At 44.3% G+C, this 25,027-nt stretch overlaps 1 protein-coding gene across 7 annotated transcripts in view; it reads right to left on the minus strand.

Moving 5' to 3' along the window:
• The window catches only part of ULK1 (unc-51 like autophagy activating kinase 1), a 99,801-nt gene that overhangs the window by 62,498 nt on the left and 12,276 nt on the right, over positions 1 to 25,027 (minus strand). For 6 of the 7 annotated variants that reach the window (XM_073313040.2, XM_073313039.2, XM_073313036.2 and 3 more), the window contains exons 5-8: positions 17,210 to 17,242; positions 16,593 to 16,629; positions 6,533 to 6,706; positions 4,220 to 4,293 (exon numbers count right to left, since the gene is read on the minus strand). In XM_073313040.2, the coding sequence (XP_073169141.1) occupies positions 4,220 to 4,293; positions 6,533 to 6,706; positions 16,593 to 16,629; positions 17,210 to 17,242 (318 nt within the window). Of the gene's footprint in view, positions 1 to 4,219; positions 4,294 to 6,532; positions 6,707 to 16,592; positions 16,630 to 17,209; positions 17,243 to 20,381; positions 20,562 to 25,027 lie in introns of all 7 variants that reach the window. The other variant, XM_073313043.2, reaches the window with a different exon arrangement.

Raw genomic sequence — 25,027 nt, forward strand, 5'->3', positions numbered from 1 at the left:
AGCCTGAATTAATGGGAGAGCATCGACTTTCCAATGAATCAAGCAGAGCAGTCGCACGGACCACATCGAAGGCCTGGTTTGGTCATTTTTAATTTTGCTGCCTTTGTGTGAGTGATACACCGAGGTTATTTTATACCAGTTGACTCCATGCACACGAACAAGCAATTATCACATTACATTTCATCCCTAAGGGTTGTGGGTGGGGTGGTTTTTATTTTAGTATGTCTGTTTGCAATCTAAGCAAATATCCTGCAGGCAACTGGCTCGACCAAGGCACAAAGCTGATGTGGATCGCAATAGAAGCCAGGCGAACTTCACTTACAGTCATTGTTTTAGAATTAGGTTAGGCTGTGAAATAATATTTAGCAGCAGGTTTAAAGACTGTAGGGGTAGATTCTCCAGGTTACCTACGGAAAGCTGAGAATTCACCTCTCTCCTTGAGAGACGGGTCATGAGAGCAGATACCCAGATATTTATAACCCGAAATCTCTCTCGTTTGGAGTTTAATTTTAGTGCTTGTGACAACAGAGAGGGTGATTTGGAAAGCAGTGAGGTGCAGGCACTATGCCAGCTTCCTAACATAGCCCTACATTCTTGACTAGTCACAATCCTCTCTGCTATCCTACAACCTCCTCTGGAGCATGCTTTAAACACATAAAAGCATGGTCTCCTTTGTTTGAAAGTAGGTGTCACCTTGTATCTCAGTAGCTTGCTCTGAAGCTCAGCCTGATGCAGGACAGGTTTCTAATCAAGATTTGGAGGCTACAATTCTTCCATCAGTCCCACTTTATCCCTCTACTAATGGGGCACAACTCTTACCGACAGCGAGGAGATGTCTATACACAAATGTATAGGGAATAAACAGGAAGAACTGGAAATATTAGTACGTAAGTCCAGTTATGACTTAACTGGCATCACAGGACTTGGTGGGAATAAGTCTCACGACTGGAATGCTTGTATAGGGGGAGATATTTGATCAGGAAGGGCAGGCAGGGTATAAAAAGGGAGGCGGTGTTTCATTATACATCAAGAATATATACACTTGTTCTGAGGCCCAGAAAGAGGTGAGAGGCAGACCATTTGAGAGTCTCTTGGTAAAGACAACAAGGGTAAAAGACAGTAGTGCCGTCACAGTATGGATCTGCTATGAACTACCAAATCAGGAGAAGGAGACGGATGAGGCATTTCTAGAACACCACAAATATCCAAAACACAAGATCTGGTAGTAATGGGAGACTTAACTACCTAGTCATCTGTTGGAAAAGTAATACAACAAATCACAAAATTTCCAATAAGTTCTTGGAATGTATTGGCCTCAATTTGTTGTTCTGGAAAATAGGGAAGTAATCAGGGAAACAGCCATTTTAGACTTGATTCTGACTAACAGGGAGGAATTGGTAACATGTATGCAGGTTGAAGGCAATTTGGGTGAAAGTGATTATGAAATGATAGATTTCACAATTCTAAGGAAAGGAAGGAGTGAGAGTGGCAGAATAAAGGACAAAGCAGACTTTGACAAACTCAGAAAACTGGTGGGAAACATCCTGTGGGAAGAACATCTGAAAGAAAAAGGAATTCAGGAGCGCTGGCAGTTTCTCAAGAAGACAATATTAAAGGCACAACTGCAAACTATCCTGTAACGAAGGAAAGATAGAAAGAATAGTAAGAGGTAATATGGCTCCATCAGTAGATCTTTAATGACCTGAAACATCAAAAAGGAATCCTACAAAAAAGTGAAAACATGGACAAATTCCTAAGAAGACACAAACGAATAGCACAAGCATGTAGGAACAAAATCAGACAGACTAAGGTGCAAAATGAATTACAACTAGCAAGGGACATAAAAGGCAGTACGAAAAGGTTCTTCAAATACATCAGGAGCCAGAGAAAGATGAAGGAAAGTGTAGGGCCTCTACTTAGGGGGAGAAGCAGAGCTAATAGCTGATGACATCAAGAATCCTGAGGTGTTTAATGCCTATTTTGCTACAGTCGTCTCTAAAAAGGTTAATGGTAACAGATACTCAGCACAATTAATATTAACAACAAGGGGGAAGGAACCCAAGCCAAAAGAGGGAAAGAACAGGTTAAAGAATATTTAAATAAGTTAGATATAGTCAAGTTGGCAGGGCCTGATGAAATTCATCCTAAGGTATTTAAGGACCTAGCTGAAGCAATCTCAGAACTATTAGCAATTATCTTTGGGAACTCATGAAGGATTGGTGAGGTCCCAGAAGACTGGGGAAGGGCAAACATACCTGTCTTTAAAAAGGGGGAGCAAAGAGGACACATGAACTTATAGACCAATCAGCCTAACTTCGATACCTGGAAAGATACTGAAACAAATGATTATTTAATCAGTTTGTGAGCACCTGGAAAGTAATAGTGTTATATAGAGTAGCCAGGATGGATTTGTCAAGAACAAATTACGCCAAGCGAGCCTAATTCTTTCTTTGACAGTTACTGGCCTAGTGATGTACACAGTCCCCCATGACATTCTCATTTGCAAAGTAAGAAAATGTGGTCTAGATGAAATTACTATATGGTGAGTGCACAACTGTCTGGAAAAATGTACTCAAAGACTAGTTATCAATGGTTCATTATCAAACTCAGGGGACATATCTAGTGATCACAGAGATCTATCGCAGGTCTGGTATTATTCAGTATTTTCATTAATGACTTGGACAATGGAGTGGCGAGTATGGTTAGAAAATCTGCAGATGGGATCAAGCTGCTGTGATGGTTGCAAGCATTTTGGAGGTCAGGATTAGAATTTAAAATGACCTTGACAAATTGGAGAATTGGTCTGAATTTAATAAGATTAAATTCAATAAAGACAAGTGCAAAGTACTTCACTTAGGAATTCAAAATCAAATGTACCGCTACAAAATGGGGAATAACGGGCTAGCTGGTAGTACTGGTGAAAAGGATTGGGGGGTTATAGAGGATCACAAATGGAACAATGTGATGCAGCTGAGAAAAATGGGTAATAATATAATTCTGGGATGTATTAACAAGAATGTCATATGTAAGACACAGGAGGTAACTGTCGTCTTGCTCTATTCACTGCTGAAGAACTGTGTCCAGTTCTGGGCACAAGACTTTAGGAAAGATCTGGACAAATTGGAGAGAGTCCAGAGGAGAGCAACATAAATATAAAAGGTTTAAAAAACTTGACGTGTTTAATCGTCAGAAAAGAAGATTGATGGGGGACCTGATAAGAGTCTTCCAATATGTTAAGGGCTGTTATAAAGAGGACTGTGATCTATTGTTCCCAATGTCCAGTGAAGGTAGGACAAGAAATAAAGGGCTTAATCTGCAGCAAGGGAGATTTAAGTTAGATATGAGGAAAAGCTTTCTAATGGTAAGAGTAGCTAACCACTGGAATAGGCTACCAAGGTTGTGGAATCCCCATCATCAGAGGTTTTTAAAAACAGGTTGGATGAACGCCTGTCAGGGAAGGTCTAGGTTTACTTGGTCCTGCCACAGTGCAGAGGGCTGGACTTGATGATTTCTCAAGGACCCTTCCAGCCCTGCATTTCTATGATTCTGTGCTCACATATCACACCAGAAAAAAAATGTATCCAGCTTGCTATCATCTAGCCCAATCAATATATACAGCAGGTACACCACGGGCTGGCTGAAGGACAAACAGAGGGCCACTGTCTCTCAACACTGGGAACAGAGAGCAACGGAAGAGAGGACGCTTTGTCCGGAAGGCCCTTTATCAAGGCAGCACCTTGGAAAAAGCCTTATGGCTGCAATGTCATTCCTATTCCTAGTTTGCATCTTTGCTACTCAGCCTGCAGTAAAGGGATAGCACTGATTTTAGATCCCAAAGCCTTAACTGAAGGGCCCTGCTTCCTATCTGGAAGAGGCAATTTCTGAATGGGGTCAATCAATAGTCTATTATTATTTACCAGTGGTTGCCTGAAAGGCAGATGCCAGCACAGCAACATAGATGTTTGCCATCTTGCCGCTCAGAGAATCTTTATCAGGTCTCCCACTAGGGTTTCACTTTACAGCAACAGCTTTAAGAACCCAAAATCCAGGTCTTGGGGGGAGGAAAGGAAGAACTAGGCTTAACGGTTGCACAGCGCTTTGACTGGAATAACCTAAATAACCACTGCAGGTTCCACATGTCAGGTAGGGCCTGCTTTTTGCTAGCCCATACAATACCGCAGTTTGACCACAAAAAGGTACATAAACAGAGAGCACTTACCATGTACATAGGTGAACCACACAGTGTTGCTGCCATCATGTTGCTTTGCAGGTACCGGGCAAATCCAAAATCAGCTGCAAACACAAAGAAAAAAAGTTCATACACTTGTTCTAGAGAAGCCCAACCTTTCTTCAGTTGCCTCAATCCCCAGCGTGGGCCCTCCTGTGTCTCCATGGTCCCTCAATAGAAGGGACGTCCCCCATTTTGAATACAGAACTTGTACTCTCCCCCCGAGCTAACCCAAGTTTCTCTCACTCATTATTACACGTTCCATACAACAGAAAGGGTTGAGACAATGCAGCTATAAAAAGCATTCTATATGAAAAGGAAGGAATCCCAATTCACTTAAAGGTGCCCACAGTCACTATTTTTCCTGTGTCTGTTGTTCAATATTTGTTGTTTTCAGGTGGACTCCAGTGGCCAGATTCTCAGCTGGTGGACACTGGGAAGCCTCTGTTGACTGCTATGGAGCTATGCCTCTTTACACTAGCTGAGCATCTCGTCCGAGATTTATGAATGCAGCGAAGGTCCAGCATAGCTTGATAGCTTTCCCTCATTACTTGCTACTACTTCAGATTTGGGGAACTGATCATTACACTGCATGACATAGGGCAGGAAGCAGGGTTGGACCACAATGTAACAAACATCAGCAGGGACCCACCACCATCTGTATCTTTGGAACATGCTCGGTTGAAGCAGTATTTGACACTGCTGTTTATATTGCCATCTGTCATTAGAATGATATTATGTCTGACTAGTCCCACTCCTGGACCACACACTGTCCTTCTTAAGGAAAAGGGATGGTTAAACAGCAATGTGCGTGAAGGGTACGACGAACCAAGACTAATGCAGCACACATTAGCTAGGACTGCTGTTTAGATGGCCCTCCATTTTTATGTGCCTGTGGGTTATTAAACACTTCTACTTTCCATCCATGCTTGAATTCTGGAGAACGCTTCAGCTACAGCTGAACGGCTGCAAAATTTCACACAGTCTTCTCCGGCAGACCTGATTTCTCAGCCAAAAGGCACTCATGCTTTCTCCTCAAGACAGAGTTGAAACAGAGCGTGGTGTAATTTAACTGGTGTCAGTCAACATGCAGTATAGTCCAACAAGTGTCCATGAATCAAGAAGAGACTACACAGCTCTCCTTTAAGAGAGACCTTGGGTTCAATAACTGGGTTTCTGGTGTGTGTTTGTGTAGCCCGTTGATCAGCATATGATACATGGACCCCTCTGTGCTTGATCCACAGGGGATGTGGGTCCATCACATCCAACCTGGTTCTTAAGCTTGAGCTGTAAACGGACATTTTTAGCTCTGGAGGTTTCTGAGTCAATCCCTGGTGTCAACCAAGATGGCAGCCATTATGTGCTGTTTTTTAAATCAGAGCTCAGCATTCACAAAGTATGTAGGGATTGCAGTCTTGGGACACCAAAATTCCCTAATTCTCCTACTGCACTCTGCCAGCATGCCCCACCTCTCATTTAAAAGGCCAGGACAAATCAATCAATATCACTGCCTAGACCACTGTTGCCCAGGGGAAAATGAATGACTGGTTTTTCTGAGAAAGACACCTCTCAACTTGTAACTGGACTGAGTCCACCCAATTCATTTTGCATATGTCACAGAACAGCCAGAGCATAAGAACTCTGTCACTCACTAACTACCAGGGATGGTCTGGAACGAACGATCCAGACAATCACTAGATTAGCAAAACAGGTCATGTTTAAAAACGAAAGACTTGCTAATTAAAACAGGTTAGGTTATGTTTAAAATGTGCTAGCTATTTTCCTAGTCTAGACAGAGCCCGAGAGATGAAAGGCTCCATATCTGAATACTCATCCTTAGGCTAGGAAGTCAAACTATATATAATCCACATGATTACCCATGATTTCATTTAAACATCACGGGGAGCTTGGGTGGATACAGCTGATGCACTAGAATTTAAGACTTAACCACAATAGTTATCCAGCAGAGCAGTGCTGATCGGCATCCACTTCTTTTGGAACAAGTGTAAGAAACAAAACAAATGGATACCGGGGGGGACAGACATTCAGTTGGTGTGAGCTAGCATAGCTCTACTGATTTCACCAGCATTACACTGCTGCACACCAGCTGAGGATCTGGCCTGGAGAGCTTTCAGGACATTCCACTGCAATGGTGAAACACTAATCCTAATTCCCCTCTGATCAGTTCACTTGTTTCTTATCCAGTTGCAGCAGTCTGGATTGGCTAGTTAGCCATTTCCAAAACCATGTTGATGGTTCTTGGGAAAGTGTTTCTTAAAGCAGGATATAAAGAAAGGTTCTTACCAATCTTTATACGAATGTTGTTAGGATTTGACTTCTTGCCTCCAGCGTAAGAAAGGAGGATATTCTGTGGTTTCAAATCCCGATGGATGATACCTTTGCTGTGTAGCATTTTCATGGCACCTGCTATCTGCTGGAGAAAGAGCCTGATGGTATCTTCGCTAAGCGTCCGCATAGCTGGAAGGAAAAACAGACAGAACGATTGTAACACCAGCCATCACGAAGCAAAGCAGAAGGCAGCTTCCCCACAGAGATGAACAAGGATAACTCTGGATCCAGCACTTCCAACGCTCCCTCAAGCTACTCAGTGAGAAAGTAACTACACGTGGCTTTTATTAAACTGGTTCTTGAAGAGCATCCCTTGAAGTATTGGTGACTAGACTGCATTCTCCTCCAGATCTGAAACGATGCAAAGAACCGTGAGCCAGATCCTCAGCTGCTATAAATCAGCATAGCATCACTGACTTCAGTGGCAGCTCCATTGACTATGGTGAAGATCCTCCCCTGGTGTACATTGGTGTATCTGGCCCTGTAACGGTACGCACCAACAGGGACAAGACTGAATATACATCGCTCTAGTAAACAACGTTTTTTTTTTAAAATTAATAAAGTTCTATAAATGTGCACGCAGCTAACTGCATTCTCCTCGGAGGCAGGCCTTCTAGGACCTTTTGATTTTAAAAACAAAGAAATACAGAAAGGATCAAGAAGCTAAACAGGATCCCACATCTAATGAGGTTGATCCAAAATTAACTCCAGCTATTTTATGAATCATCTTTCCCCCCACCTCTACAAGACATCTGTAAGACACGCCTACCAGAGACGGGATCCGGCCCACTGAACACAGAACAAGCCTCAATAGCAATACTGTGACACGCCTTCCTGGATGGATGCTAATATTCAAGAACAAATAAGGTTCAAAGACATACATTTCACTTGAATAAAACCATCTCTCTCGTAAATGCCCCAGTAATTATTGGGGGGTCCATTAATTGGGGGCACCAGCTGTTCTCTGGTAAGGCCTTAAACCATCCTGGCAAGAGCATCAAAACACTATTCTACCATCTCAGCTAAAGTGGAGGAAACCTTAAGACAACACAGAGCAGGGCACAAGCAGTTTTAGCCCAACACAGGAAATTAAATATTTTACTTTAAAACACGTGCATGCAAAACAGCAAGAGACGTGGGCTGACTGAACCTTATTAGAATAGAAAAACTCCCATCCCAACTTCCAAATCTTCGCAGGGAGACTCACGACTAGCAGACCTAAAATGTCACTCAGTCAACCAGCTGATCATTGCTTCATACATGTGACACCAATGTACAGGTATGCAGAGCTTCTCTTCCCCCACTGGACTCTGTTCTCATGAGCCAGCACGCTACTGGAATTTACAAGACACCTACTCTTCAAGTGGAGTCTTGGTGAATGGAATATACTAATTGTTACAAAGGCATCTTGAAATTTTAGTCCGACTAATCCTGACAGTATCTTATATGAAAAGCATGGTCTCATCTTTAACACTACATACTCTCAGGAGCATGAAGGGGGAGATCCGCACCTGGTGTACATTAGGGAATACTCCATTCATTTCAATGGAGCCATGTTGATTTACACCAGCGAAAAGACAAGTCTAGTATGTCCAGCAAGACTGGTTACATTCTCCTCCATGCCAGTTTCTCTTGAATAGACTGTTCCTCATGATATCTATCCATCCATCCATCTGTGGTACTTTTATATGGCTCCCATCACCACAGTATCTGCTCACCTCACAATCTTTAATGTACTCAACATCCTGTGCTATTACCTCAGTTTAACAGATGAGGGAACAGAGACCCAAAGAAACTAGGTGACTTGCCCTAGAACTTCTGTGGTGGAGCTAAGAGTTGAACCCAGGTCTCCCAAGTGCCAGGTTAGCGTCCTAATCGCTGGATCATCCTTCCTCCCAACACCTTAGCTGATTAGAAGTCATGATTCACCTGTCTACAACCACAGCATCAGGTCTTCTGAACAGGCAACACTGACTCAAAAAATCTGCTACAGAACCTTTGGAACAGGGACCATCATCACTAAAAGAGTACGACAGCCCCTCCCCCTCCACAAATAATCTCTTTCAAGATTTATTTTGGACCCACAAATCTAATGGGCCCCACTGTCTCACTATCTGCCTAACAAAAAAGTACAACTCTAAACTCAGCAGTACGTATGCTGTCAAGCTACCAGGCTATTCTAGATTCCTTTAGCTTAACACCCTTTGCCTCTAGCAGTGAAACAGTCTTGCAAAAGTCTTGTTCTGACCTGCAGTGCTGCCAGCAAGCCACAATGTTTTCAAGGCATTACCCTCTCTGAGCCGTTTCCATATAATTTACCAGCTAAGAGAGTTAAATGCATGATAAGCCATCTCCCCGCCCATGTTAAGAGTACATAACCTGGAGCTAGTCTTCTACTGCTTTACACTGCAAAAATAGATTAATAGGGGGATTTACAAAAATCCACTCATTTTGGAGAAAACAGTGGAGAATTTAAGCTTCCACTTAAACAAAAGTTAAGTGCCACGTTCTTAAGCGTGTGAAGACATAAGCTCCCAAACATGAGTAGTATGCAAACCAATGCCTGGCTGCGGCCTTGAACTGGCAGACAGACTGCTCCAGTACATCTGCTGCCTCTCTGCGAAGCGACGAAGCAGCAACAGGATAAAACTGATACAAGACTGAGGTCCGTTGCACAGACGCTGCTACTCAGAAGCCTGTGGGCAGCAACAAAATAAAAGGGTCAAGTCAGTTTCATGCTGCTGCTCTGCGGGGCGGGGACGGACGGACGGACGGACACGTGTTGCAATCTGGGGAGTGCTGGGAAGGAAACCCCTTTCCTCACTGCAAAAAACAATGAGAGAAAAGAAAAACAGTTTTCCTAGCTCTCGTTTACCTCTCACCCCCATCCTGCCCCACAGCAGCTGGGAAGCTGTGGAGGGGTAGAATGGCAAAGGGTCTTTTTGCTGCATTGCTTCCTCCACTCTGCTCTCAGGAGTCGCTGGACAGCGGGGAAGAGAGAGCTCCTTTTCCCTTACAGCCAGGGTCTCCAGAACCCCACGAGCCGGAGGCAGAAACAATACATGGCCTAAGTCCTGGCACCTTCCCACCTCCCAGCAGCTATGCTTGATGCAAGCGCACAGCCCCTGGATCTCATTGGTAGCTTTCCCAGTTGTAACTTCCCTATTTACCTTCCGGCTAGCTGGTTTAGTCCCCACACTAGCTGTCTAGCAAGATTTTCTTGCCCTACTGGGCTAAGAGATCGGGGAAAGGGGGACTGTCGCTATTCCACCAGAAAGGTTTCTGAAGGGCAGTAATGTGCTGAGGTTTGCCCGTGGCTGATCTCCAGGGCAGTATCCCATAAGCAGAGAGAGGGAGAGAGAAGATACAGCAGAGCAGACCTGTCCAATTCCTGGGCCATTCAAGCAAAGTAGAGCATGATCCAATTTAACATTTCTCTGCTGTTACAGCTTCATCCTGAGCAAGGAACTTGTGCCAATGTCCCTATAAAAAGAGGGAGCATTTGCTCATCTTCACCATTGCTAGGGCCCTACCAAATTCACAGTCCATTTTGGTCAATTTCACGGCCGCAGGATTTTAAAAAGAATAAATGTTATGATTTCAGCTATTTAAATCTGAAATGTCACGGTGTTGTAATTGTAGGGGTCCTGATCCAAAAAGAAGTTGTGGGGTGGGCACAAGGGAGGGGGGGTCGCGGTATTGCTACCCTTACTTCTTCGCTGCTGCTGGTGGCGGCGGCGTTGCCTTCAGAGCTGGGCAGCCGGAGAGCAGCGGCTGCTGGCCAGGAGCCCAGCTCTGAAGCCAGGGCTGCCATCAGTAGCAGTGCAGAAGTAAGGACGGCATGGTAGGGTATTGCCACCTTTACTTCTCTGCTGCTGGTGGGCTGCCGCCTTCAGAGCTGGGCGGCTGGCCAGCGGCTGCCGCTCTCCGGCTGCCCAGCTCTGAAGTCAGTGCAGAAGTAAGGGTGGCAATGCTGCAACTCCCCTAAAATATCCTTGTGACCCCCCCTTGCAACTCCCTTTTGGGTCAGGGCCCCCAATTTGAGAAATGCTGGTCTCCTCTGTGAAATCCGCATAGCATAGGGTAAAAGCACACAAAAGGCCAGATTTCCCAGTGGGAGGCCAGATTTCCCAGTGGGAGACCAGATTTCATGGTCCGTGACCCGTTTTTCATGGCCCTGAATTTGGTAGGGCCCTAACCATAGCATAGCTGGCAAGGTATTAAAACATGCAATGGGGATTGGGCACTCCCCAACCTGAGCGTCCTCAGCCTGCGTTCTCTGCAAGGCCATGTTACTGTTTCACGAGCCTTGCTCTGCCATACCTAAGAAGTAACAATATTCATGCGTTTATTTTTGTGGGCTCGACAAGCAATAAGGCTTTCAGCTGACTGTCTCAGGGACTGCTAGAGACAGGTCAGTAGAACAGAGCAAATATTTACAGCAGATCAGTCACAGGCCTGCATGGCTCCAAGCTCAGAGTCTGAAAAAAGCTGAAATCACCTGAAAGCACCCTGGTCAGCATTCTGTCGACAGGGAAGGAGTGCTTCACCTGCCAGGAGGCTGCAAAGTGACCTAGAGCAAACACAGGGGGCCTGTATCAGATGACTCTAGCACAGACATACTGACATGTTTCAGAGTAGCAGCCGTGTTAGTCTGTATTCGCAAAAAGAAAAGGAGGACTTGTGGTACCTTAGAGACTAACAAATTTATTTGAGCATAAGCTTTCGTGAGCTACAGCTCACTTCATCGGATGCATCCGATGAAGTGAGCTGTAGCTCACGAAAGCTCATGCTCAAATAAATTTGTTAGTCTCTAAGGTGCCACAAGTCCTCCTGTTCTTTTTGAACTAGACATGACAACTTTATGGACAGGATATTTAGGATTGGGGGAGGGGAGGGAAGAGTAACATCTTATCTTACCCACGAGGGTCATCTGAGTCTGCCCTCAATACGGGCCTGATCCAAAGGCCATTAAAGTCAATGAGCGGGCTTTGGGTCAGGCCCTATAAGTAAGGCCCGATTTAACTTGCGATATTGCAGAAATTGCTTCCACCGCAATTTTGACAGTGGGAGCCCTGGGTGGCCATTAGTGGGGGCCCCGCTCTCAGTCCCGGGTGAGAAATGCAAAGGGGTGCCCAAGAGCTCAGGGCGTCCTTCTTGCAGCTTTCCTAACTCATTAGAATTCAACCTACAGTAGTTATTACACGCCCCTTTCAAAACACATGTTCTCATGGTCTATCTTAAAAAAAAGACAGATGTTGCTCTGGTGAGAAATTCTCCTCACAAAGATGGCTACTCCATCTATCTGCCTCACTACCAATAGATGCCCAGAGCTGGAGGCCAAAAGAGACCATTAGTTCACCTAGTCTGACGTTCCGCATAACTGGATGAAATTTTATGGCCTGTGTTACTCCTGTGTTGAGATCAACCACTTGGGTGACACTTTCCACTGCTCCGATAACCTACAGGGCAACGCAGAGCTGTACTGTACTCTCTCACTTCAATACATGACACCTGATGAGCTACAACTGAAGACAAAGTAAACAGAGCTGCCAAAAGGAAAGACACGTCGCACAGTGAAATCAAATTCCTGTTCCCTGGAAGCAGTGCAATCGCAGCAAGCCACATATCCAAGGGATAGGACTGAAGATGAGGGGGAAACCAAAACCAATGCATTTCACACTGAAGCACACACACACACACCCCTTTTGCTTTATGATGGGATGGAAAATTAGAGTTGCTTTGGGTGCAAAAAAGAATTAAAATATCGCCTAACATTTTTAATTAGAGGGCAAAATGGATCAGTAGGCTTAAGAGCCTATTCTTCCAATGATAAGGGGATTTGCATGTGTAGCTCACATTAGCATTAACAAGAATTACCTGCAGAAATACTCCATGAATGGATGGGAAAAAGAGATGCCACAATTAAAGAGCATGATGCAGCTATTAAAATAAGCAGAGCAGTCAAGTAGCAGCTCCTCATAGCAGGGAATTCAGGCTACAGAGCAAAAGTTTGCTTGGGTTTTTGCACTTCAGTGAAATGCACTGGAAGAAACATGAGCTTTCAGAAATGTTTAACAGGAGGACGAGCTTTAAAAAAAAAATTCTAAATCTAAGAAGGGCACCGAAGGGCCTGCACACAATGACAAGGACCGTACCCGGGCAATAAGAGAACACCCAGTCAAACGAAAACACAAACAGCCGTGCGGGGAACAGGCAAACCAGCAGGAAATAGGACGGATGTTGCTGAAGGAACAGATATGAACATTCCATGCCTCGTTTGCAAACTCATTCTGGAAGTTCATTGAAGGCTGGATGCCAAACCAAGCAGAGGAGCTTGGGAGAAGGTGGCAGGAGGTAGAGAGGCTTTTTCCAAAAAAAAAAAAAAAAAAAAAAAAACAAAAACGCTAAAGCAGCCTGAATAATCTTAAAAGCAAAGTTACTAATCTGAAACTCCTGTTTGCTGCTACTCCAGACATACGAGCACCTCATTGCTTGGATACATCCCTAAAAGATGTCTCCTATGTGATTTGGAGATGGGATCTGCTGGTAAAAATTTCTCTAAAAATAGGATCAGTGGGGTTTTTTTAATCTATGGAGTTCATCTGATGAGGTTTGCCCTTTGGTGCGTATAGCTCACTTAGGTTTTATTAGCCACTGTTATTCATAATTGTCCCCTAGATGTAAAGAGTCAGAGAAGCAAGACTACACATGTCCTTCAATTTATTCTTACCTGGTAGCTGTGCCTCATCATTGTAAAAAGTAAATTAGTTTAGGGAAGGAAAAAGCCCAACATAACCACCTTTGAATAACCCAGGGATCAAAGCAGCAACCAGTAGCCCACTGGACATTAAAGCTCCAAAAACAAAGAGGTTGGATGGCAACTAAAATTAAACGTCACCTTCTAGAAGTAACTACCAAGCTCCTTATAATAGTCAGTTTTGGATGCAAAGAATGCAAGTCATGATAGCAAGCAAATGAGTTTAATTAGCAGCCTAACCTAATAGCATAGGGTGCTCCACTTTTGTGCTGCCAGGCGTGCACGTGCGAGTGGCAATACCAGCCGGTGCATTTTTCTATGAGCTGCTGCTGGAAGCTTAACATTCAAATAGGGTGTGTGTGCGTGTGCGTCTGTGTTTGTATACACGTGCGCGGTTCTGAGTCATAGATGCATAGCTCAGTGGTTTACCCTCTAGAGCAGGGTTTCTCAATCCATGGGTCGTGACCCAAAATTGGGTCACCAGAACGTGTCAAAGGGTTGTGTGGCAGGCCCGGAGGGGCAAGGGAAGGAGCATGGCTGGGCCAAATCTGAGTGAGTGGCACTGCAAACCCATACACCAGGTTGCAATTCTCGGTGCAGGGAGCTGAGCCGAGCCCAGGAAGCCTTGTGGGATTGGAACTGCAGAAGCTGACACAATGGTATGCACAAGTGTATATTATGCATCATGGGTAAGAAATATTTAATAAGCCAGATGTTTTTTGTGCTAAAGCCATTTACTAAGTTGCAACAGGCCATCAAGGTTTACAACTGGGGTCCTGAGCTCTAGAGCTCAGGTCAGCTAGGCTGAAAAAAGTGAGATACCATGCGTGCAATTTGCCGACTGATGAAGAAGCGCAAATCCCACTGGCTTACAGTGGGACTTGTGCTCCTAACTCACCCCAGTTGCTGCAAAAATCCCACCCTACAACTCACATTTTCAAAATGGGCAGAAGCAGCCACCTGTGTGCACAGCACTTTGCAATTGCGCATACAAGGAAAGCTTTGTGCACATAGCTCAGGAGACCGCTTGAAACCATGGACTAATAAATTTTATGATATTCCTTACCTCTTGTCTCCCCAGCTGCACCCCCATTTCATTGCTACAGATCACAGATCGTAGTTAGTCTAGTTGAACAATTTTAATGCCATAGTAAATCAACTAAGGTTTAGCTATTTTTAAAGTGCTCCATTATTAAAAATTCCAATTATAGTCAGCAAAAAAGCTCCAGAGTACAAACACATTAATTTGGCACTCATGAAACTGTCCGTGCTCCAGGAAAGGGTGTTCCATTTCTGCACACCATTACCTAATGGATGTAAAAGCATCACAACAGAACTAATGTCCAGCATGCAAAACTCGGAATTAAAATGCAAGTCTAGGTCCCCTGACTCATCTCTACAAAAATTCTGTGAAGAGTAAATTGATTCTTCACATTTCTTCAGCTACCAATACCCTTCCACAGACTAAAATCAACAGTTAAATGTCATTTACTATTCCATATGAACGGGTTGGAGCACATTAGCATGAGTCCTGAATTCATCATTCATGAGACACTGACGTTAGCTCTAAGGCAAATCTTAACTTAGCTTTTAATCCTTCAATTTCCACCGTGTCCAGTCATCATCTAATTTAAATAAAAAGTGTCAAGTAACATCCAATAAAATCATTATTACTATTATTTTAATACTGTCTCATAATGTTAACAACAAATGCAGAAGACACCCTGGATTGGCACTGTTTGTTTGTTTAAACATGACCCAAAAGCCACACAGAAAGAGAGATTAATAAATACTAAGACACAGCTTTAATATTTTAGTCAGCCTGCAAGACAAAAATAAAATACTTCAAAAAGAACAATGAGTTTTAAATCCAGTGTAGCTCCAGCAAAGCTATTAGTTAAGCATCCAGGAAACGGGCTCTCTTTTCTCCATTCTAAGGTGGCAAATGTCTGTCTTTCAATAGAAGCCTTGAGTTCTAGGTGTTGTTCATTTAGGCCATGATCCTGCAAGCTGCTCAGTGGGTCTCTGGACTGGCAGAGCAGCTTGTAGGATCAGCGTCTTAGTCCCTGCATCACAAGTAACCTTCAGGTGATTACTTTCAGCTCAAACTAATGAAAGAAGAGGACACACAGGCAATACCAATACCCTGAAGCTAATGAACACATACAGGTCAAAACCATCTGACAACTACATTGCACTGTACAACAGTTTCTGAATGTTTGTACTTATCACTACTCTACACGGTGCAGGCTCTAAATTTCCCCTGGCGTTTCAATTGGACGCATGCTGTTCTTAACGTCCGACCCTGTACTGTTGGGCAGTAGTTCCGTGTGCTGTTAAATACACGTGGTGTTACATCCCAGAGGCGACTGCATTTCGCCTACGTTTGTTTAAAAAAGAAACACCCAACTTTCTTTGGAATCCTTGAAGATGAAACACTATGCCAATGCAAGGCATCAGTATAAACAAGTTCGCAATTTTTTTTTTCAGCTGATGAGCAAGATGCCAGTTGTGCCTAAAGCCGCTTGTAGCCACTGGTGGAATTCAAACAGTCTAATTACAATGACCTTATAGATTAAACAGGACAACTGCGGACAGCAGCCCATTCCCAATAGTCATCATTGACCTACATTGCAGAGCTTGCAAGCAATCCTAGTTGGCTTCCATGGACTTACTATTTGCAAAGCATATGTACGTTCACCAATGAAGAAGCACTTGGCAAAGGGAAAAGAAGAGCTATGATGCTGTATTTGTTTCATAGGGGAAAGGATCAGATCCACAGGCTTCATACAAGAACCTGGGGTCACCCAATGAAATTAATATGCAGCAGGTTTAAAACAAAAAACATAAGGAAGTCTTTCTTCACACAGTGCACAGTCAACCTGTGGAACTCATTGCCAGGGGATGTTGTAAAGGCCAAAACTATAACTGGATTCAAAAAAGAATTAGATAAGTTCATGGAAGATAGGTCCATCAATGGCTATTAGCCAAAATGGTCAGGGATGCAAAACCATTCTCTGGGTGCCAGATGCTGGGACTGGACGACAGCGGATGGATCACTTGATGATTGCCCTGTTCTGTTCCTTTGCTTTGAAGTGTCTGCATTGGGCACCATTGGAAGACAGGATACTGGACTAGATGGACCATTGGTCTGACCCGGTATGGTCATTCTTATGTTCCAACAACTCTAACAAATAAAAATTCAAAATGTTTCCTTTGGAACATAAAGGATGTCCTCCCCTTTGGTCTACTTACTGTGCAGGTAATCAGCCAGGTCACCACCATTGCAGTACTGGAAACAGAAGAGAACAACAGAAGTTTAGTTAGCATTGGGCAGGTTGGCAAAGATTTAAAGAACAGAGGAAGCAAAATTAAGTAAAATGGGAACTCCATAATGATGTTTATATCATGGGATCAGGAAAGGAACCTGGGAGTGACTACGAGTAAGTGTTCAAAGCTCACTCAATTATGCTCCCTCGCCAGTAAGGAAGCGTCCAATGAGATCTCAGAAGAGAACATAGAGTATATATGAGGTTTGGCAGCTCTACAAATATAACGTGTGGAGAAGTTGTTCTTTCTATGAAATTGCTCATTAGTGAATAGTAGGTGGTAATGTATATTCCCCTTCAAGATAAAAAGTCTTCCCAGTCAAGCCTAAATGCTAAACAGGCATTCCGGCAATAGAGAGATTAAAAACAGCCTAGGGCTTGAGCTCTGTTATGCTTGAACTTAGTGCTCTTCACCCCCTTCAGCTTCACGGACGTGCACCTGCAGATTCGATAGCAAGAGGAGCTCCAACTAGACCATGCAACAGAGAAGCCCTATCCAAATAAAAGGTCTATCCGCTTTGTAAGGGTATCAGAATAACTCACCTCCATAACCAAGTAGACAGAGTTTGCCAGTTCCTGGGGAAAAGGAAAAAAAACAAAAGATTTAAGCATTTGAAGGTCAGAAAAGTTAGCGCTATTGTGCACCTGAAGGAAAAAAATAAGTTAGTAGTTTTGGGGGGTAAAACCTCCTCTCTGCCTCATGATCCCCAAACTGGGGATGGGAAACTATCACAGATCTTCCTTGCAATGGGCATTACGAGGATTAATTAATGAAGACAAAGTGTGCCGATTAAAATGCTATATAAGCGCCAAGTATTTCACAGAATATTAGGGTTGGAAGAGACCTCAGGACGTCATCTAGTCCAATCCCCTGCTCAAAGCAGGGCCAACACCAACTAAATCATCCCAGCCAAGGCTTTGTCAAGCCAGGCCTTAAAAACCTCTAAGGCTGGAGATTCCACCACCTCCCTAGGTAACCCATTTTTCACACAGAGTTGAGCAAGTTATTCATTTCTGAGAGCATATCCCTTTAACAATGCAAGTCTCTTCTTCCGGCTTTGGTCTTGGTATTCCTTTAGGGCTCCCAGAGATTACCAGCATTATTTCCATACAAGGAGCACCTATGTGAGGGAAGGGGAAAGGAAACGTGCAACTTAGCTCAGAACTGGAGGTGCTGCTGAAACACAGAATTGGGATCTGCATTTCAACCCCTCTAGCTCAGGTTTGTTTGGAGGAAAAGTCTTGGTTTTGCCCATTGTGGAGGTTGGAGGGCAGAACACAAATGTTGATCTAAACTCCTATCAAGTTCAAAGTGTTCAAATCTTGGGCTTTTGGTTGGAGACATTTCTAATTAAAATTTATCTTAAAGGAGTTGTTAAGGGGGAAAAAAAAGAATAATTAAGGATTCCAGGAGCTACTAAAGAATCAGCCCCTGAACCAGTAGCCAAGATGCAGGCATGACTCTGGGACACATTTCATTCTAACAATAACATGACTCAGTAATCAAGGACATACAGAAAACAAGCCCTTCCCAGCCTGCTGGTGGCGTTTGACCTTTCCTCTGAGGCCTTAGAATGTAAGCAAGGCACCAGGGAATCCTAGTGCAACTGTGCACCTTATCACATCATGCTGTGTTCACACAGATTGTAAATTCAAATTGAAGTCTTGGTTGAGCAGTGTAGCTTTTTTGCCTTATTTCTAAATAAACACGAACATAGAGCAATATTTAAAGACACCAACACATGAAAGGGCTTGATGTCAGCATGCAGCTAAGGTTCTCTCCAAATGTGGAACTTTGTGAGAGCCAAGTCTGGCATCAAATCCCAAATGGACAGTTGTTCTTCGAGAGTTTGTTATGTGCACTGCCTTGGAATGCTCTCTCCCACCTTAAATGCCCTCTCTATCGGTCCCCAGTCTTGGCTTTGTACACTGCATACAAGTATGGGGCCTGATGGAGCAGTGTTCAGAATGGAGAAGGCTGTTTAGAATAATACATTGAAGGGAGCATCTATTTACACAGTAGTTCAATGCTAGCAGCTTCTCACTCCTAACTACATGGAATTGCCATGAGAAGGTAGGCCAGAGGTGTTATCCTTACTACCCCCTGATGAATGGGTTATTCTCAACCTCCTTGCCCCAGCAAAAGCCAGACAGACGTTATGAAGGAAGTAACAGATTCAGTAGAACCATGATAATAGTAGCTATGCTAGTATTTTCTATCAGAGTAGGGCAACCTAGACTTAACCAATGATACAAGCTCTTCCAAATTCCCAGAGGAGTTCAAATCCTGCTCAGGCCCTCTATGGAACGAGCAATATGGTCTTCAAAAATGGGACAATTATCAAGGAAAATGTGACATCCATTCTTTAATAATGGCCCTAGTTTTTCCTTGTCACTCCTGTGTCTCCTTTAACATATTATTATTGAGGTACTGCCTCTGGACCCCCCTCAGAACTCCATTGTGCTAGAAACTGTACAAACAAGTAAAACACAGACTGTCCCTGCCCCTGAGAGCTCACAGTCTAGGACTATGACAAGACGCAGCACCGGGTGGGGACAGGACAAGGTAACTAACTGTGAGAGCATTTGCAAAACTCAGTAGTCAGTGGCATTCAGTTGCTAAAAACATGCCTATTCTAAGCTCTGGGCACCTGTACAAGAACACACCCAAAAATGTTATTAATTTAAGGATAACATTTTTCAGAAGTACCTAACGTAGGTGCATAAGACCCATTGACTTTCATTTAGCCTTAGGCACCGAAGTCAGTTCTGAAAATGTTACCCTAAATAATCATCAGCCAGAGGCTCTCCTTCACCCTCCCTGCCTCAAGGTCCCCACCTCTGTCTATTTACAGACTCCTTAAATGGGTCTTGCTGTGTCTCTCTTAAATCAATCTGAGGACATACCTGTCCACATCCTAAAAGCCACTCTCAGCTCAAGTAAGACCTGGCACTGGAAAACAAAGGTTGCAACAACTTATTTATGTGGAGGTGCTTTGACATCTGGGGCAGAGCAAGGAACTGAGCCCCTCTCTACCTTATCCCAGTCCAAAGCCTTAGCTACCAAATCATTCAGCATTTGCCACACTGTTCTCCTCATTTTGCAGGGCTTCAAAAAGCATCAATCTTCACCCCCACCTCAAAAATGTGAGCTTTAAAAGCAGCCCCCAACCCCTCCCCATTGCTCCTTTCATCCCTGCCTGCTCAAAGGATTCTGCAGTCTGTCAAGTCTGTCATAACAGCTCCTTTTGTCAGGGCCTCGCCCACCTCTTAGTAGTTCAGCTTCAGATGCATGGTGGAAATGACATTTAGAGTTTCAAGGGTTGCAAGCAAGAGTTAAATATATTTTAGTTGATCTCTAACTACCTGCATAGAAGCCAAGAAACAGAAACATGCAAAGTAAGCGGCCTTCCCCCAACAATGCATTTTAAGAGGGGATGCAAATGATCAGCAGCCTGGCAGCGTGTGTTCCAACGGTTCCCCAGGTTCAAAGTGCTCACCAGAGCAAAGGGCTGGCAGTTTGCAGCTTTCACAGCTGTTCCAGTTACCAGGCCAAGCTGAATTTTAAAAGGTCTCTTGCGTTCGGCCAATGAGCAATTTACTGCGATACTTTCGAGAGTGTCTCTATTGCATTTCTGTCTAGGACAACAACTGCATGAGACAGGGCCTGGATTCCAGCCCCTGCATTGAAAAGAAATGCAAGCTTCGACCCAACCTGCTTTCACATTCTATTCAAAACGGTCTGTGCTTCCAGCACTGATCAGGAGTCGGAGAGTCTGCGGATTATTCCCAGATGTATAGCCAGAGACAGTCACTTGGCACCCAATTTTCAGAAATGCTGAACACCCATCAACAGGCATGAACTTCAGCTGAAACCCGTGAGAGATCAGAACATCTGAAAAAAAGAATCAAGGCCCTTTAACCTCTTTGTGCCTTAATCTCTCTGCCTGTAAAACAACACTACTTACTTAACTAGCAAGGGTGTTGGGAGGATTAATTCATTACTGATGGAGGCATATTCTAGCTTATGCAAGTTAAGCACCATACATGCTTGCAAAACCCTCTTATCATTGATGGCACAAGAGCGAGTATGGATGGAACAGATCTGTTAGGTTATTGTATAATTTGGTCTTCCACCTTCGTAATTTGTCTTGAAGTCAGTGGAAATGTAACAGAAGAGGACTTGGTTCGGTAGTTAGTGTGCATACACGACACTCCATTCAACTTGCCTAGCAACAGAGTGTGCTTCAGGTTCTACCATTCCAGCCTAGGAGGCAGAAGAAGCAAAGAAATACCTGAAAGTCACTCATCAGACAGCAAGCTTCTAGCTGCTCTAATTAAGAGATACAGTGTCCCTCCTCCAGCGACAGCATTGTTGGTGTGTTTCAAACCTCGCTAGGAAGCAGTATGACATTTCTGCTATAGATCAGGTTTGATGCAAATTCATGCTAAGATTGTGCACAATCATCCATCATTTCCAATGGAAAGTGCAATGGTCTCCCCTCGTTTCCATTTTTTAAAAAGCTACAGATTCATAATCCAAAATGTGTTGTGTGTGTCACTCTTCCATTTATGACGCAAACATTTCACATGAGCATAGCTCACAGCTTCTCTGTAGCCGGGCTGTGTCTGGAGTCAGGGAACAAACTGAATGGGGCTTGAGGCAGGGTTGCATTTGAAATGTAGTTATCTAGAGGGGGTTTACAAGTACACGCCAGGAGGCTTTCCATACTTTTAGCCATCTTAGCCAGCATTGTTTACGTCATCAGGCGGGTCTGGGGTATCATGCTGAAGATCCCCAAAGACAAACTACGGTCATACACTTTGCTTGGGGAAAACTCACTGTCACTAGGATTGTAATAGATGGAGTAGTTTAAGAAGACTCCGAATATTCTCTCTTTTAAAGATCATTTACAAAAACCCTTGGAAGTTCAGAACCGAAACCTGTTTCTTTTCACTTGTCATCCCTCCAGTGCAGCTGGGTTTTGTTCATTAAGGAACAAAACAAGGAAAAATACGGCAGGCCAGACTTTGGGCCTACCAACCTCTTTGGGCTCTTTGAGGCAAACTGAAGTGCCCAGAACATTCACTTGCACGTTAATCCTGAGAATACTATTCCAGTTCTTTATTCCATTGCAGAGTTAGTGTACAAAATGCTCTACTTAGGGCCTCTTGCTCGTGTTTGTCAGTTTCTGTAGCAGCAGCTAATTTTGCGACTAGTTGAGGGAAAAAATACATGGAGACAACACCTTCACTTCGGCCCCTTCTCAGGCAACAGCAGCCCACTGACTGCAATCCGCTTACATGGAATACACATATAGGTATAGCGTCTCAGGGACACCGCCAGAGGCGTTCAGCAGGACTATGAATCACCCTGGATTGTTGTTCTGCTATTGGAGACTCTAGCAGTGAAGTTTCTCTTTAATTGAGTGTTAAAAATAAGGAAAGGGGAGGGAAATAGTTACTGACAATTTACTATCTACAAACCAACACGCATGCACTGGGAGAGACAAACCAATAGTTAAGGAAACATGATTTTAATTTAGCAGTGCAGCAGAAGTTGCTGTAGACCAGCACTGTGCTGGACTCCTTAATGTTGTCCAATTGTGGAAAGCTATCAAGGATGGTTCAGTTTGTTACACCATCTAAGGCCTAACAATAGTGTGACCCTTTACATTCCCCTTCCAGACAGATTGGAAGGTGGCATATCAAAAGTGAAGCAGACATATCAAAATTAGTTTTTCCTGACCTAGTTTGTCATCCTCATACCACTGCTTTAAAAAAACACATCCATCAAGGATGTTTGCTCTCACAATGCCATCATTCTCCTGTATCTATCCTGGAGCCTGGCCTACAGCCAAATTTAACACAATGGTTAGGAGACAAAAGGTAGAGGTGTCATTTTTCTTGCAACTATGACAACCCCATTCAATAAATGCACTATTTACACTGGTCTGTATGGGACTGGGGACAACAGGAGACCAGAAAAAAAATATACAGCCCACCTTTCCTAGTAAGTTTGAACAGAGTAGAAAAGAAATACATAGCAGCAGCATGGACAAGGAAGTTCACTCTCACACTGCCTTTGTGTAAATGGCTTTTTAATCCTGTATTAAAAGTTTGCCATCAGGAATTTAAAACATTTGACAGCTACAAAATCCAGAACTTGAAAGTCACCAGGGATTGCTGTATGGGGCCTATCCTTAAAATTCCTCATTCTCAGACACAAACTAGACATCAAGGGAGAGAAAAATCTGCCATTAACGGGTCTCAGCACTGACCTGAACAGACCACTCCGGGGAAAGGAAGGGTTAGGCCAGACTGATGCCAAGGATATCCTTGGTCTCTCCTCAGAGATGCCCAGCATGATGGCCGCCATCTTGGTTCACACAGCAGGGACTGAACTCAGGACCTCCAGAGCTAATAGCAGGAGATGCTACAGTTTGAGCTAGACAGCCAAGGTGTCCCGGCTGGCAGCTGGAGCCATAAGAGACTCGCATCCTCTGTGGATCAGGCACAGAGCAGGGACCGGTAACACACACGCACGAGTGGCCCATTGTGAGGATGGTTTGACAATGTGGACAACAGTCAACTCAGATGTGCACAGACTCTAAAATCATTCCACTGAGACCACCAAAATAGTAACAACTTACAGAACTCTACACCAGTCTGGCCCAGACTAGTAGTGACCAAATCTCATAACCAACCCCAATATGTAAAATTCACAGATGAATGGTGTCACTAAATGTGGACTACAAAGGCCCTCACGTTCAAAACAACCTTATATGACATGACTCCAGTGTAAACTAACTTCACACTACAAAACAACAAAGCCTCTAGGCAAGTCATTTATGTAGGCTGGTGGAGATAACCTAGAAGACTTCAGCCTCCAGAGCTGTCAATCAGGTACCTCACAAAAGCAGTAAGTACCTAATCCAACTGCCACTGAAGTAAGTCAAAGAGTGGCTTGCCATTGACTTCAATGGGCTTGAATCGGGATCTACATTTACAGAGATAGTCTATTCGGGATGGAATCAGTAACAAATGGAGACACAACCTATCCTGGAAATTACCTGAACCACGCACTTCTGTCTAGAAAAGATCACACAGGCAGAACAGCTACAATTACTGTACATAACCAAACGTTCAACAAAGCAGTTCCCATAGGCCAGGCCTAGAAATCAATGAATGAAAAAGCACTGTCCACACCAAAAACCTTCTAGCTAATAAAACATCACTGAGAGGTTGTCACTTTATTGGCCATGAAGTATAGTTTCTGAAAACTTTTCTTGCTGGTAAAGTTTCTTTTACAGGACAAATACAGTTCCGTAGTCACCCCAGAGGGCTGAAGATAGCCTTGCTAATAGGAATACTTCCACTCATGTGTGCAAAGGAATCTTATGGAGATAGATCATGCAGTCAACACCCCATCAGCTCCCACAGACAAACGCAAATGCAAAGGATCTCCTGGCTTGGGAGCTTTTCCTCTGGCTGCGAAGGCTCCTGCTTCTTACGACAGATGCAGAATGCACTGCGGTCTACAGCCTCCCAAACTATCTGGAGACAGCTGCTGAGGAAAGATAGCCAGGGATACAGAGGCCATCTGTTGTGAATGAGATTCTCATGAGGGCCCACTGATTGCACCAACAAAAGGAGAAGCCTACAGTATAGTTCAGAGCACAGCCTAAGGGTTACTAAATGGGTGCGGGGAAAGAACGTTTGATACAAGCTGAACTTAAAAACAAAATATCACCACCTAACGCAGGGGTGGCCAACCTGTGGCTCCGGAGCCGCGTGCAGCTCTTCAGGGGTTAATACGCAGCTCCTTGCATAGGCGCTGACTCCGGGGCTGGAGCTACAGGGGCCAACTTTCCAGTGGGCCGGGTGGTGCCCACTGCTTAACCCCCATCTCTGACCGAGCCCTGCCCCCCCTCCATACCTTCCCCCAAGGCCCGTGCTCCCTTCCCCCGAGTCTGCCATGCCCTCACTCCTCCCCACCAAAGCTTCCTGCACATGTGAAACAGCTGACTGCAGCAGGTGGGAAGCGCTGACTGGCAGGGCTGCTGGGGGGCGGGAGGTGCTGGGGGTCTGGAGCTGATGGGGGGCTGCTGACGTATTGCTGTGGCTCTTTGGCAATGTACACTGGTAAATTCTGGCCCCTTCTCAGGCTCAGGCTGGCCACCCGACCTAACCTTACCTCCTCGACTCTCTGCAGGGACCCTATGGACAGGCCCTGCATCATACCGCACCCTTTTCTTTTGTTGGTGTAATCAGTGGACTCTGGTGCCCTGGCTGCCTCTGGAACACGGTGGGTATGTCTACACCGCAGATAAACACCCACGGCTGGCGTGTCAGGCCATG

Source organism: Lepidochelys kempii, chromosome 15, assembly GCF_965140285.1.
Source record: "Lepidochelys kempii isolate rLepKem1 chromosome 15, rLepKem1.hap1, whole genome shotgun sequence".
Classification (NCBI taxonomy): Eukaryota; Metazoa; Chordata; order Testudines; family Cheloniidae; genus Lepidochelys; species Lepidochelys kempii.